Source organism: Syngnathoides biaculeatus, chromosome 9, assembly GCF_019802595.1.
Source record: "Syngnathoides biaculeatus isolate LvHL_M chromosome 9, ASM1980259v1, whole genome shotgun sequence".
Classification (NCBI taxonomy): domain Eukaryota; kingdom Metazoa; phylum Chordata; class Actinopteri; order Syngnathiformes; family Syngnathidae; genus Syngnathoides; species Syngnathoides biaculeatus.
Genome location: NC_084648.1, coordinates 4,791,569 through 4,806,248, shown reverse-complemented (window position 1 = coordinate 4,806,248; position 14,680 = coordinate 4,791,569). Strand labels below are relative to the sequence as shown.

At 39.9% G+C, this 14,680-nt stretch overlaps 1 protein-coding gene across 2 annotated transcripts in view; it reads left to right on the top strand.

Annotated features, from left to right (window-relative positions):
• Positions 1–10,131, top strand: part of dnah6 (dynein, axonemal, heavy chain 6) — a 51,388-nt gene extending 41,257 nt beyond the window's left edge. For both annotated transcript variants that reach the window (XM_061828656.1, XM_061828657.1), the window contains 15 exons: positions 12–188; positions 725–911; positions 1,108–1,268; positions 1,366–1,454; positions 1,665–1,811; positions 1,909–2,047; positions 3,786–3,905; positions 4,262–4,383; positions 4,725–4,854; positions 5,004–5,131; positions 6,920–7,105; positions 7,961–8,033; positions 8,299–8,450; positions 9,654–9,876; positions 9,982–10,131. In XM_061828656.1, the coding sequence (XP_061684640.1) occupies positions 12–188; positions 725–911; positions 1,108–1,268; positions 1,366–1,454; positions 1,665–1,811; positions 1,909–2,047; positions 3,786–3,905; positions 4,262–4,383; positions 4,725–4,854; positions 5,004–5,131; positions 6,920–7,105; positions 7,961–8,033; positions 8,299–8,450; positions 9,654–9,876; positions 9,982–10,085 (2,138 nt within the window). In that variant the 3' untranslated portion in view covers positions 10,086–10,131. The remainder of the gene's footprint in view (positions 1–11; positions 189–724; positions 912–1,107; positions 1,269–1,365; positions 1,455–1,664; positions 1,812–1,908; positions 2,048–3,785; positions 3,906–4,261; positions 4,384–4,724; positions 4,855–5,003; positions 5,132–6,919; positions 7,106–7,960; positions 8,034–8,298; positions 8,451–9,653; positions 9,877–9,981) is intronic.
• The last annotated feature ends 4,549 nt before the right edge of the window (positions 10,132–14,680 follow it).

Genomic DNA, 14,680 nt, shown 5'->3' with positions numbered 1-14,680 from the left:
CCTTTACTTAGGAAGTTTTGAGATATCTTTTAATCCAAAAACCTGGGAGGACTATGTGTCAAATTTGCCTCCTCTTGATATGTCTGAAGAGGGGCAACAAAAGAGCGGAATCCGAGGCCACTGGAACGAAAGGTTGACCGCTTTCCAAAAGCTGGTCCTTATTAAGAACTTCATGGAAGAGAAGGTAGGTTAGAATCCACAACATAGAATTGCAATAGCATCATAAAAGTATATTTTATGTCTAGTGCCACCCGCAAGACTTTTTGTGGCATACTCTTAAGTATATGCAAGTGCAGATTTTTTATTTATTTTTTAAAGCCATCAGGTTCATAAATCCGGCCCTTTAAATGACACATCAGTTTTTTAAGGTGGCTAAATATTTTCCTTCTACAATTCAAGAGTTGAAAGGGGGCCTTAAGTAAACAATATATCCTGTCTGTGGGATCTTAATGATTCTTAGAAAGTAAAATCCTGGGCAACTATAAAAACATTTGATGACAAAAACAAGAATAACCTTGTTTGAGGTCATCTTGTGTTCTTCCCTTTGTAATCCTGTTATTGCACAGTTAAATTGAGTTTTTATCAGTGGACTGGAGTATGTCAGGATGCCCCCACGTAAGGTATCATGCTATAGTGGTTGATAATTTGAAGGCACTTTACCAAACATACTGCATAACAAGATCAAATATTATGTAAATTGTATCTTTCTTCCTTGTCCAGGTAGTTTTTGCAGCAACAGAGTTTGTTATTGTCAGTTTAGGGAAGCAGTTTGTGGAAAACCCTCCCATTGATCTGGCTAATCTCTACAATGACATGTCCTCATCTACGCCACTGGTCTTTATCCTCAGCACTGGATCCGACCCCATGGGTGCCTTCCAGCGTTTTGCAAAAGAGAGGGGTTGTCTTGATAGGTAAAACCAAGTAGAAGGTGGAGCAATTCCATAAGTAGATGTGTTATCCTCAAAGCCAAAATATTTGTCTACTTCATTATACTCTAAGCAGGCAAACATTCAGTCTAGGAAATGTGATGCCAAAAATGTCTGAGATTTTGAAATTATATGCATTATATGCAACCGTATATGAAATGAATCCTTTCTCTGTAACCAGGGTTGAGTCCATTTCATTGGGTCAAGGACAGGGACCCATAGCTGAGAAAATGATTAAATCAGCATTAGAGAATGGAGGCTGGGTTTTCTTGCAAAACTGCCATTTAGCCGTTTCTTGGATGCTCCCCATGGAGGAGATAATTAAGACCTTCGCTGAGCCTGGTAAAAAAAAAAAAAAAAAGTCACCCTCTTTACTTGCTTTAGTTTTGGTTAAGAACTATTGCAAGTGTGTAAAGTGAGGCATTCTTTTTCTGCACAGACACATCAATTCATGAGAACTTCCGCTTGTTTCTCAGTTCCATGCCGACTAAAGTGTTTCCGGTTACAGTGCTACAAAACTCTGTCAAGGTAAAAATCTATATAAATTTCAAGTTTATTAAAGACAAAATGGAAGTGAAATACATTAATTTCATACCAAGTTACATTTAAGAGGTTCAAAGTCATCACTTGTGCCTATCCCGAATATATTTTTTTCCTTTTTCCGGTTGCAATATAATCATCAGACAAAAGGATGATCTGTTAGGGAACAAAAATATATGATTTACTTGTTTCTCTCAGGTGACAAATGAACCTCCTAAAGGCCTGCGCGCCAACATTCGACGAGCCTTCACAGAGATCTCCTGCAATTTCTTTGAAGAACACAGTCTTGGGCTGGATTGGAAGAAGATGGTCTTTGGGATCTGCTTTTTCCACGCAGTCATTCAGGTCGCAAATCAAAATATGCATGCAATAATGCACTCATTTGTTCTTTTTTCTTTGTGTTCTATAAATTAACTGTGTACTTTGTTTATGTACACTTCAGGAGCGTAAAAAGTTTGGTCCTCTTGGCTGGAACATTCCCTATGAATTCAGTGACAGTGACAGAGAGTGTGCTCTGCTCAACCTCAACCTCTACTGCAAAGATGCTATTATTCCATGGGATGCTCTTACATACATTACCAGTAGGCCAAACATAATACACAACTGTATCACAATTACTTTGTTGGGTTTGACTTTGAAAAACCTAACTTGACGCAGCAGCAGTGTTGGATTTTTTTTTTTCACATAATTGTAGCCACTGTTTCCATCAGTCAGTATGAACTGAAATCATTAAGTTTTATATTAAGGAAATAAGGCGGCATGGTGGAGAAGCTGGTAAAGCGTTGCCCTCACAGTTCTGGGGTCCCGGGTTCAAACCCAGACCTACCCGTGTGGAGTTTGCATGTTCTCCCCATGCCTGCGTGAGTTTTGTGCGGGCACTCCAGTTTCCTCCCACATTCCAAAAACATGCAACATTAATTGGACACTCTAAATTGCCCCTAGGTGTGATTGAAAGTGTGGCTGTTTGTCTCTATCTGCGCTGTGATTGGCTACCAACCAGTTCAGGGTGTACCCTGCCTCCCGCCCGTTGACAGCTGGGATAGGCTCCAGCACTCCCCGTAACCCTTGTGAGGATAAGCAGCAAAGAAAATTGGATGGATGGATTAAGGAAATAAGTCACTGAACTTGTCGATGTTCCCTCACTTGACGCAACATAGATTCAATTCCCATTCAATGACCTTGTGAGTGTGCTTGTCTTTCTCCATACACTACACTGGGGAACAGTTTTTCAGTTACGTCTGACAGCGTTTTGAACTAATTTGTGGGTGCAGAATCCACTGCTGATCTAAATTTCTCTCTATTATATCAAGTTTTAGAACTAGAGATGCCTGATTTTCTAAAAAATTTGAAAAATACTGTACTTAATGGATATGTGCTTGTTTTGTAAAACCGTTCAAATACAGTATTGACAGACAATGAAATACGAAAGAAACAGAATTGACTGAAATGTTTACTGAAGTTTTATAAAGGACAGCATGATGAATGAGTGGTTATCACATCAGCCTCACGGTTCTGAGGACCAGGGTTCAAATCCCAGCCTCACCTGTATGAAGTTTCAATGTTTGTCTGTAGGTTTTCTTTGAGTACTGTGGTTTCTTCCCGCATGCCGAAAACATCTGTGGTAGGTTAATTGATGACTCTAAATTCACTGAAGTTGTGAATCTGACTGTGATTGGTTGTACCCTGCCTCTCGCCCGAAGATTGCCGGGATAGCCAGAAACCAGAACGCCTGTGACCATAATGAGGATTAGCAGCACAGAAAATTAATGGATGGATGTTTGACAAAGGATATGGCCCAAGATATTGATAGTACTGACCTGTTGGGAGGTGCATACGCCTCTCACTGCATTGTTTCAGTTGTAACTGCACAAACAAATTGCCACGTAGAGTCCAATCATAATCAACTGAAAAGTCTTACTACAGCAAATCAGTGTAATTTTGCCTATCTGGAGGGTAAACTGTGGAGAAAAAACTTGACATGCTAGAAAAAAAACGACTTCAATTTTCGATTCAGCATGACAATTTTATTTTTAACCACCATAAAAATATAAGTGAACAGTTTTGGTATTTTTTTTCAAATTGTTCCCCAGTGCTTTTGACTCTCGACTAATCCAAGGTGTACACAGCCTTTTGCTTAAAGTCAGCTGGGATCAGCTGCAGTCCTCAGTGACCTTTAAAAGGATAAAAGATGTACTGAGTATGGATGGATGAATTTGTGAAATAGCATGTGATGAAATACTGAGTGCACCAATGGAAAGATTTTTTTTTTTTTTTTAAACTGTGTCAATGAATCCAGCATGTTAACTGATGCTTTCCCAGGTGAGATCACATATGGAGGCAGAGTGACAGATGTCTGGGACCAACGCTGCCTCAGAACGGTCCTGAAAGGCTTCTTTTCACCTAAAACCCTGGGGCCTCGCTACACCTTCTCAGCATCCGGTAACCTCAAACTTTCGATTTCGCCTCTTATCAAGTTTAAAGTTGAGTAAATCTGTGTGCATATACAGGATGCAGTATTTGAAATACTACCATTGTTTTTTTAAAATGTGAGTTGAGGTCAAAAGTTTTAGAATACTTTTTATTTCATTTTACCCTGCAATATATTCAGCATCGCTTCTGGAAAAAACATGTACTGTATACACCCACCCTACCCCCCAAAAGTTTTGCCTTATAATAATACATTTTCTACCAAAAATGTGATTGAGCTTGTTAGTCATCTTGGGCTGCTATTATTTGAAACACGCTGTAACTATAATTTATGTTCCTCTAATTCAATGGTTTCCCTTACTTGTTAGGCGTCTACTATGCACCAGAGTTAAATACACTGGATCTATACATAGAATACATTGAGAACCTTCCTATCATTGATGACCCTGAGGTCTTTGGCATGCATGAAAATGCCAATCTGGCATTCCAGGTATGGATTTTACTGCTGGAGAAAAGAAAGACATAAGTAGGAATAGTCAGCATTCATTTCACAGCCATTATGGAGCCGTTCAGTCATAGACAAAAAAAAATTACATTGTGTTGTACATATACAGTACTGTAGTTTAATTTACTATAACTTTTGTGTTTAATGGAATAAATTATTGATTTTATTTATTGCCAATTAAAGATATGAAAATAAAAAACAAATGATTACAGTACAAACACTGGAATTTCCAATTGGTAGTTGAAATGAATGTATACATAAAAAAACACTTGTGGCCATTCACGTCCTCAATATACTACAGTATACATGTTTTTGTCTCTCCATAGCGTCAAGAAACCATGAATCTGATCAACACTATTCTGGATGTTAATCCTCGCTCTTCAGCCCAACTCGGAGCCAAAAGCAATGATGAGATTGTGTGTGACCTTGCTGAAGCTATACTTGCCAAACTACCTGGTACGCAGACACAAAGCCGTTGTTTGTGATCAGATAGTACTATTTATTTCCATCTCATAATTGGTAAAAAGCATGAAAAGGTATTATAAGAGGCAGCATTGTGTTTCCACTAGAACAGCACGTTTGACATCGTGTGCGTGTGTTTGTAGAGCGCCTTGACATGGACGAGGCGCTCGAATCGCTCTTCGAACGAGATGATAATGGTCGTGTCAACTCTTTAACAACTGTGTTGGGCCAGGAGGCCGACAGATTCACCAAACTGGTTCGGTTACTGAGGGTATGTGCACACTTAAATGACGAGAATAATTTTAGTCATCTTATGTTCCAAGGAGCTAACTGATAGAAATTTTCAAATGATTTAATCAAATAATATCTGATAACCTCTATTTGATTTGCACCTGCTGAGCAGTTCATGAGGATTTTTCACAAGGCGTTGCAGCTGGGCTTAAACTTGCAAGAAATCTAAGTAACCTACAGATTCTGGAGCAATTGTGTTCTAGTGGTGGGTTTATTTTGTTCATATTCGTGTATGCGGCGCTGCTGCAGAGATTCTTTGTCCACAGAACACAGATTGAATTTTTATTTGGATCACCAAATAAAAGCAGTGACAGTACTTGAGGTTTTCAATGTGTGTTTAAAATGTTAATTTTTTTCAGTGAGTACAAATTGTGATGGAAATTGACCATAAGATGCTAGATTAACTATAAACAATTGAATTTTGTGATCATAGGTGTGATTCAGTGTTTACTTTTCATCCATCCATCCATCCATTCAGAGCTGCTTATCCTTCCAAGTGTCCCAGGACTGCTGCAGCCTATTCCAGCTTTTCTTTGGGCAGGAGGCAGGATAAAGCCTAAACTGGTTGGCAGCCAATCGCAGGGCACTTAGAGACAAACAACCAATCACATTCACACCTATGGGCAATTTATATTGTTCAATTAACCTACCAAGCATGTTTTTAGGATGCAGGAGGAAACTCGAGTACCCGGGAGAAAACTCATACAGGCACGGTGAGAACATGCAAACTCCACACAGGTGGGGCCAGGATTTGGACCCCGGTCCTCAGATTTGTGATGAAGGCCCTCTAACCAGTCAACCCCATTGCCACCATTTATTTTTTCAAATGTATGAAATATAATCATAATAATGGCAGCACAGTAGAGCAGCTGGAAAACATTGGCCTCACAGTTCTGTGGACCTGGGTTCAATCCCGGCATTCCCTGTGTGTAGTTTGCATGTTCTCCCCATGCCTGCGTGGGTTTTCTCCGGGGACTCCAGTTTCCTCCCACATCCCAAAAACATCCGTTAAATGGACACTCTAAATTGCCCCGAGGTGTGATTGTGAGTTTGGCTGTTTGTCTCAATGTACCCTGCAATTGGCTGGCAACTAGATCAGGGTGTACCCTGCCTCCTGTCCGTTGATAGCTGGGATAGGCTCCAGCACTCCCCACAACCCTTGTGAGGGTAAGCGGCTAAGAAAATGGATGGATGGATGGATGGGCAATATAATAATATAATATTATTAATATGATTTAACTGTTGGTGTGCCAAATCACAACAATATGAAGGTATCTCAAGAGATTCAGCGTACATACTAAAGATCCTCAACTGAACCCAATATGAGCAAACATTCTATTTATATAGGCAAGGGGAGGAAAAAATCTCTCCTTTAGTAGAAACCTTTTTGACATCAGAATCAGAATTAGCTTGGTTTGCCTCATATGTAACATATAAGGAATTTGTCTCTAATTGGAGCCGTTCTAGTACACCTGTAGTAAATAATGACAGCAGATAGACAGTCAATTGAAACATAAAGATATTGCAGTAACAGTCTTAGAGGAATAAGGGCTGCTAGTAGACATGCCCAAGACTCGGTGTTGGGATGGCCTTCTGCCTTTTTTATTTAGTTGAGCAAGAGAGACTAAGGAGTGGTAAACATCGAGAAAGAGAGGAAAAGGATTAGGAAGAGGAATGGAAACTATGAAAATGAGTTCTTGGTACATGTAATAGAAACAGTATAGTATACTGCACCTTGAAAGAGCTGAAACTGTTTTTGTGTTCCTAGGTTTCTCTCATAACTTTGCAGAAGGCCATTGCAGGTCTGGTGGTAATGTCTGAGGAGATGGACCGGATCTATACAAGCTTTGTTAACAACCAGGTTCCTGCTCAATGGTCAAACTCTTCCTACCCATCTCTAAAAGGCTTGGCTTCCTGGGTCAAAGACCTCTACCTCAGGATCTACTTTGTTGAGGTAATTTTTGTATTTTATTGATCCATGGAATTTAAACTCATAACAGAAATCAAATGAGCAAACTGCATCTGCACTTAGCATATAAAACGATTCACTTTTTCTGGGTTGATGAGCTGCTTGCATCTGCAACTCACACTTCAGACTGTTCCTTGGATTGTTTGTGCCTGCATGTACTCATGCGCATGTGCTCAGGAGCACTTTGGAAAAACAATGTCATTAAATACAGTTTGGCGCTACATCCTTAAGTACATCTTAAAACTCTACTATGCAAAGCAAAAGCCATTTGTCAACAACACTCAAAAACACTGCAAGCTTTTTTGGGCTGGCTTCTTGTTCTTATCGAATGTTATTGAAAGAAAAATTGATGTAACACATTAGTCAACATAACTCTGTCCCATCTTTTTTGGAATGTGTTGCAGGCAGAAAATTCAAAGTTAATGACTTGCTGAAAATAGTTTATCGTTGTAGTGAATTCAGATAAAATATAGGTTGATCTGCAAATCATTGTATTCTATTTTTATTTGTTTAGCACAACATCCCGACTTCATTAGAATTGGGTTTGTACTTCTAGGTGTCTTTTAATTCTGGTCTGTACATACAGCATGTATTCCACATTTGCAAAAGAGGGGCACTCGTTTTACACACATACTCAAAATAAGGCCAAAGAAGAAGAAAATATCACCATTTTATAAACTGAGTTAGTACGACACATCCTCTCTGCTCGTCGGATCACCCCTTTGATTCTCTTTCACAGGCAATTAAGTGGCTGAAATAGCATGCAGACACGACATTAAACCACATTGCAGGAGTTGTAAAAAGTTTAATTACATTTATCTGTGTTGATCTCCTTTTTAGTGTTGGATCACACGTGGGCACCCCAAATCGTTTTGGATATCTGGATTCTTCTTTCCTCAGGGCTTTCTAACTGGTAAGATACTGCTGCATTAAATAACATTTCCTCTTCATGCTTTAATGAACCATGATGTTATGGCAGATTTCGAAACTGGCAAACTATCTTCTAAAATCATGGCCATTGTATTGTGTGTATCTTTTGAGTTAGTAAAAAAAAAAAAAAAAAAGAAAGAAAATCCTTTTTCACAGCAAGGCATATTTCAAGGCCAGCAAAAGGATGTTGGATGGAGAAATACTTTTCAAAATAACATGTATGTTCTCTCCTAACTGCTGGCATGTAGCGGTTCTGCAGAATCATGCGCGGCAGTACAATTTGCCCATTGATGAGCTGAATTTCCGGTTCAACGTCGTGCCAGTGTACAGGGACCAGAACGCAGTGGCCGAAGCCCTGCGTAATCTCAACAGCAACGCTCAACTTCCAATGGATTTAGAGGTACTGCAGAGTTGCCACATGTTCTTCATGTCTTTTTAGGCACTTTTTTTTTTGGGGGGGGGTGCAGGGGGGCACTCATGAACATGATAATTTAGCAAAAGTACAAGTACAATCTAAAAAAAATGGTAACTTTAGCAAGCATTTGGTGTACCTAATTATCAAAAGTATTTTTCTTAAGTACACGTAAGCATTGGAAGTAAAAGTATTTATAAAAAAAAAGGCTGTTGTTAAAATTTTTATGTTGTTATTTGAATTGTCTTTTTATCAACTGACACATGAATAAAAAGAGATTAAACAGTTCAGGGTGTACCCCACCCCCTCCCCAAAGTTACTTGGGATTTGCTCCAGCACTACCGCAATCCTTCTGAGGATAAGCGGATCAGATGGATGGATAGATATTCCAATTTCACATTGTTCAACAACTCCATGTATTGTTGTCTATTAAAAGTACACTATGTTAATGTTAATATATAATCCAAAATCCCATAGCTGGGCCAACAGAAATGAGGATGATGTCACATTGTATAAACGTTCAAACAACACCTACTTTAAGACAAGGATCAACAACACATACAAACAGCATACAGCGATACTCTCGGGCATCTATTGGGAACAAAACATTTTACTGGCTTTTACAGTAGTCGGGGATTTGCTCTTTCTCGTCTTTTTCCTCTTTTACATAAATACGCTTAATCGTTTCAGAAGAACACTGTATTACCCGGCATATTACAGCACAGTGTGGTACAACACTAAAGGTGCACAACTACGAATTCAGTATTGCCTGTACAATATTAAAAAAAAAAAAATCTGGTGCACATGAACCAGAACCAGAACCAGAATAGTTAGGATAGTTGGTCCATTGAAAGTGGACACAGAAGAACAGGGGGAGATTTTTGGAGGTTAGTCTCATCCTCCGCTCCCTTTCACTTGAACATAATGTTCATCACTGGCGTACATTTCAGCAACAATGACAGAAGTTCGATCTACAGATTGATAGGTGTTAAGTCAAGTTTTCAGCAAGAGGAGAGTTTGTGCTTGAGCAGAGCAGATGTGAATACTGATCTGTATCAGTGTATAAATATTGGACTTAAAAATGTGAGAGGTTGTTCAGAGGCTAAGATCCTGGTATTTGTCATTCGTGTTAATATGGGAATAAAATAACATTTTTAACAATGTTCTCCTTTCTAACAATGCTTCTTGCAGCTGCCAGTGCCTGAGAATGGTGTGCTCGTGCACGGCATGTTCATGGATGCGAGTCGATGGGATGATGACAACATGGTGATTGAGGATTCATTACCTCGAGTGATGACAGCCATTTTGCCAGTGGTTCACTTTGAGCCACAACAGAACTACGAACCAGAGGCTGAGCTCTACCATGCGCCGCTGTACAAGACCTCAGCTAGAGCAGGAACTCTTTCCACCACAGGTGCATACTTCCTCCAGGACCGTCCCATTTTTGTGCCTAATCTGTATGTTCCAGTTGAAGCATGATAAGTTTATTCCTCATTCGTTGTTTTCCTCTCCCTTATAGGACATTCGACTAATTTTGTTGTGACCGTGATGCTTCCGTCGAGCCGGCCGAGCGACTATTGGATCGCCAAAGCATCTGCTCTGTTGTGCCAGTTGGATGAATAAGTCTTGTCCAATTTGGGCACTCATTTTTGGCGAGTTGAAAATAAATGTAAGATGGAAAATCAATGTCGTGGCTTGAATTCACATTTGAAAAACATTTCACTCACCAGCTTTCGGTCATTGCACGTTAACTGTGGTGCCGAGTGAGCTGTGAAAGTTCCGGAGAGGACTATTATTGGTCAGGTTTGCTTTTCACGGTGTTGGAATGCAAAACGTGGAGGACTCAAGTGCGGGAACCAGGGAGGCCAGGCAGTAGTGCAGGAATGAAAAAATACTCATTTACAAATACAAACGTCATCGACAATAAACCCACAAGCGCAGGGAGCTAAATAGAAACAAACTGTTGAGACAACAAGGAACACATAGATAACACGCGAGTGGTTGGTGGGAGCTGATTGGTTAACTTAAGGTCCACGGTTGGCCAGAACAGGTGAGCAAAATAACCAAATGAGCACACAAGACACAGAACATGATACAAAACTAAATACAATCTTGACTGAAACACAGACCATGACATTAACCGTTACTTAGCACCTGATCATCTCCCCCCACAGTGAATTTGTTTACTCGAAACATGCAGTCACTTTTTGTGGAAACTTTCTGGAATTGTGTGCTTATGACATTTACAATAACATGGCTAGCCTCAGGCAATGGGAAAAAAATAGACATTGGAGTTCATTGAGCAGCAATGGGGAGAGCGAGCTTGCTGAGCAGACGCCCCAAACGTACATAGTTAACAAGCAGGAGCGCTGCATGGAGTGCTGATCATCAAATCACAAAATGTTTCCATCACAACTCCCACATGCAGCAGCTTCCTATTTGTGTCACTTAGGGCATGCGGTGCAAACACATTGGCTATGTGCATCCACATCAGTGCTATGACAGGGTACAGACAAACACAATCTTTGTCACACACACGTACACGTCTCAATTTTAGTCTTTCGCCCATGCATTACAGTATTATATTCTACCATGACGTGATTGCAACATTGTTGCTTTTCTTTAAATGTTCAGGAAGTCAGCGGTCAGTACAATGGAACTAACAAATGGAACTTCTTATGATTTTGAAGAAAAAAAATATCCACAATTAAAGTGTCACCGTTACCGTGACCTTTTTTTGTCCTCCGATTTTCAAAGTAAACATTTTGAAGCCAGCAGTGTAAAATAAATTGATTTTACAATTCATTTTAGAGACGAGTGCAGAAGGCATAATGCAAAATGGATCTCTATCATCTGACTCTGGGTGACAGGCGTGATATACCCTGAACTGGTCACCAGCCAATTGCAGTGCACGTATCAACAACCAACCATTTGCACCCACATTCACACCTACGGACAATTTTAGAGTCTTCATTTAACCTACCACGCATGCTTGTCGGAGCTGGAATCAAACCCGAATACTCAGATAAACCCACGCGGGCACGGAGTAAAGATGCCACTGTACTGCAATATACTATAGTGTACATGTAGAGTAAGTGGCGAAGATATTTAAGGCTGTGAGCTTGTGTCTGCGTGCGTGTGCACAATGACTCTACAAAGCAAAAGATCTCTGAGGTGCAGGTGTGACCGTCCATATTACACTCAGTCAACTGAACAAAGTCCACTGAGATCTTTTCCAGCTGACCAGGCACCAACAGTGCCACCAAAAATAGCCAACAGTATCGCTATGTGGCCATTCCTGACTTTATAAAATGTAACCTTTTATTCAAAGACAAACGTAATCTAAATGCACTTTAGATAGTGCCTATCATGTCTATGTCTCTGTCTGTCAAGTATCTACGCATCTATTTTCTATGACAAAAAATTAGAATCCAGCTAAAGTGGATATAAAAACTCTTGACACCCCTGTTCAAATTGCATGGTTTTATTACTGCTCACTTTAAATTGTTTAATGACTCTTGGCATCCTTTGTCAATTTCTCATTGTATCAGTATTACTACACACCTGGAGACCTTACATTGCCTAATGGTATATTTTCATATAGTGGTTTGCTTCTTGAAGTACTAGGGTTGCTCCAGTTTTATATATATATATATATGGGTATAGTGTTGCTGTATAAAATCTTCCTTCGTGATTTAATTATTGCCAATTCAGTGTAATGTAGATTTTTTTAAATTGTACAGTACTGTTACTCACCTCCATTTCTCTGGTATAGTAAAGAGTTTCTTTCGGCTTGTCCCTTTCGGGGTCGCCACAGCGTGTCATCTCAGATGAACGCACATATATATATTTGGCACAATTTTTACGTCGGATGCCCTTCCTGACGCAACCCTTCTCAGGGAGCGGAGGCCCCAGTGGGATACGAACCCACAACCCCTGGTTTACCAAACCAGTGCTCTAACCACTGAGCTACAGGGCCTCTCTCTGGTATAGTAAACATCCATCCATTTTCTTTGCCGCTTATCCTCACGAGGTTCCCGGAGAGTTCCAGAGCCTATCCCAGCAGGGTTCACCCTGAACTGGTTGCCAGCCAATCGCAGGGCACATTGAGACAAACAGCCGCACTCACGATCCCACCTAGGGGCAATTTAGAGTGTACAATTAATGTTGCATGTTTTTGGAAGGTGGGACGAAATTGGAGTGCCCGGAGAAAACTCACGCAGGCATGGGGAGAACATGCAAAATCCACACAGGCGCGTCCGGGATTGAACACGTCACCTCAAAACTGTGAGGCCAGCGCATTACCAGATGCTCTACCGTGCCGCCTATAGTGAACAATTTTAGCTAATTAAATACATCCTACCACAGCTAGTTTGAGTCAGTTTTAACCCATAAGAGGTGATTTAGGCAGAAAGAGGAAAAACAGCAGCTGGTGCTCTTTCATTCTTTCATACAGTACCAAAAATTCTACTGTCACTTCACTTAACCCCAGAGTGGTTTATAGTCAAAAAATAGTTGGCCTGAAGTGGCATCATGTCATGTCTTTAAATCCACCTCACTCAACAGACTAGATCCTCCTTTTAAAGTCATTAACATATTCTTAAATTTAGATACGTGGTTGGTGAGCCCAAGAGGACAAAATTAATACATGCACCTCACACGCATACTGTAGTTTTTTTTTATTGGGTATTAAGTGTATGTATAACATTTAAAAAAATACAGTATATGTAAACAATTCAATAAATACTTGGTCGATGCGTAACACATTTCATCTATTGCGGGGAAGTTCTGGAACCTAACCCCCATGATAAACAAGGAGTTGTTGTATGTCTAATGCTAAATTTTGATCTCCAGGTGGCACCCATGTTTGCATGGTTTTTTTTTGTTTGTTTTTTTGCTGTACTCCTCGGATACAGTCAAACGTGCTGAAAACTGACTTTGACACTAATTAACATAATCATATCTGGCAATGGCTGTTTTGAGTTCCACACACACTGTCCTTCTTTTCGAGTTGACACTGCTGTAGTTGAGCTATTCTGTACAATAGCCACAACAGCAAGCAGAAACATCAAAACTAAAAGTAACACCCTGTGTGTGTTCATCACTGAAAGGCTTTCTTGGTGTCTTTCGGTTCTTGAGAAAAGTTCAGCTTTACATGAAAACATGATTCAATAAAAGCACACACGGTAGGGGTGGCCACCAAGGGTGCCAGGTTTCAGTCTTGGGCCACCCACTAGTTGCGTCCCTGTCTGCCGAGTATGGTGAACAACTACAATTTGGGATGGAACTAGAAAAAGACAGATGAGCCCTTTACAAGACATAAAGGTATGTACTCCCATGAGATTCTAGAACAGGTGTTTACAACAGGAACTTTTTCTTCTCACAGCTGCGTAAATGTTTTGCCTTTATCATTTACACTTGTTCGTTGTGGCTTTTAATTCTCAATAGTTAAGAATAGTTTTATTACCAGTGCTTGTAAACCAAAGGCTTAAGTCTGTCGGAATACCTCTGCAGAGATGAGAGGTGATGATTTGTTGTGAGGATAGTCAATAAAATGACAGAAGTGTGAACATGTGTTCTTTATTTTGGAGATTGTATGTGAATCCTTAAAAGGAGATTAAACCACAATGAGCAGACCACAAAGTAAACTCGGACTGTTTTCATTTGCCCATACTGACAAAAACTGTTTGAGTCACTGTCTTTTCCACTTTGTCTGCTCTACTTATTGTTCACACCTCTTTTCAAACTTCTACATTTGCATTTGTCAAAAACAGTGATATGGCGACTGAACACTGAAAGAAGAATACTGCATTATTCTTTTCTCCAGTTGTCCCATCGCTATGCAACTGTAGCATCCTCACGATGATGTAATGTAGTTCTACTCCACTGCAGAAACAAAACTGTAATTCATTTATTTTAAATTATTACTTGTAAAAGCAGAATCTTGGATACTGTTCCATGAGCAAATCACAATAACTTTGCAGGTGCACCTTTTTAAGTTCTCCACCAATTCATGCATCTGTTTTTTTATAATCAAAGTTCATCAAAAACCAAAATCTCTCTCTGAATCACTCTAATGATGTCATCAGCATTTCCTTCTTTGATGATACCTCTGAAATTTGATGAATTTCACTGTTTGGTAAATTTTTATGCAATTTTATTCCCACATTTATGAAAATGAAGCAGTGGTGGCTGGTTAACAAAAAAGCCACTAGGCC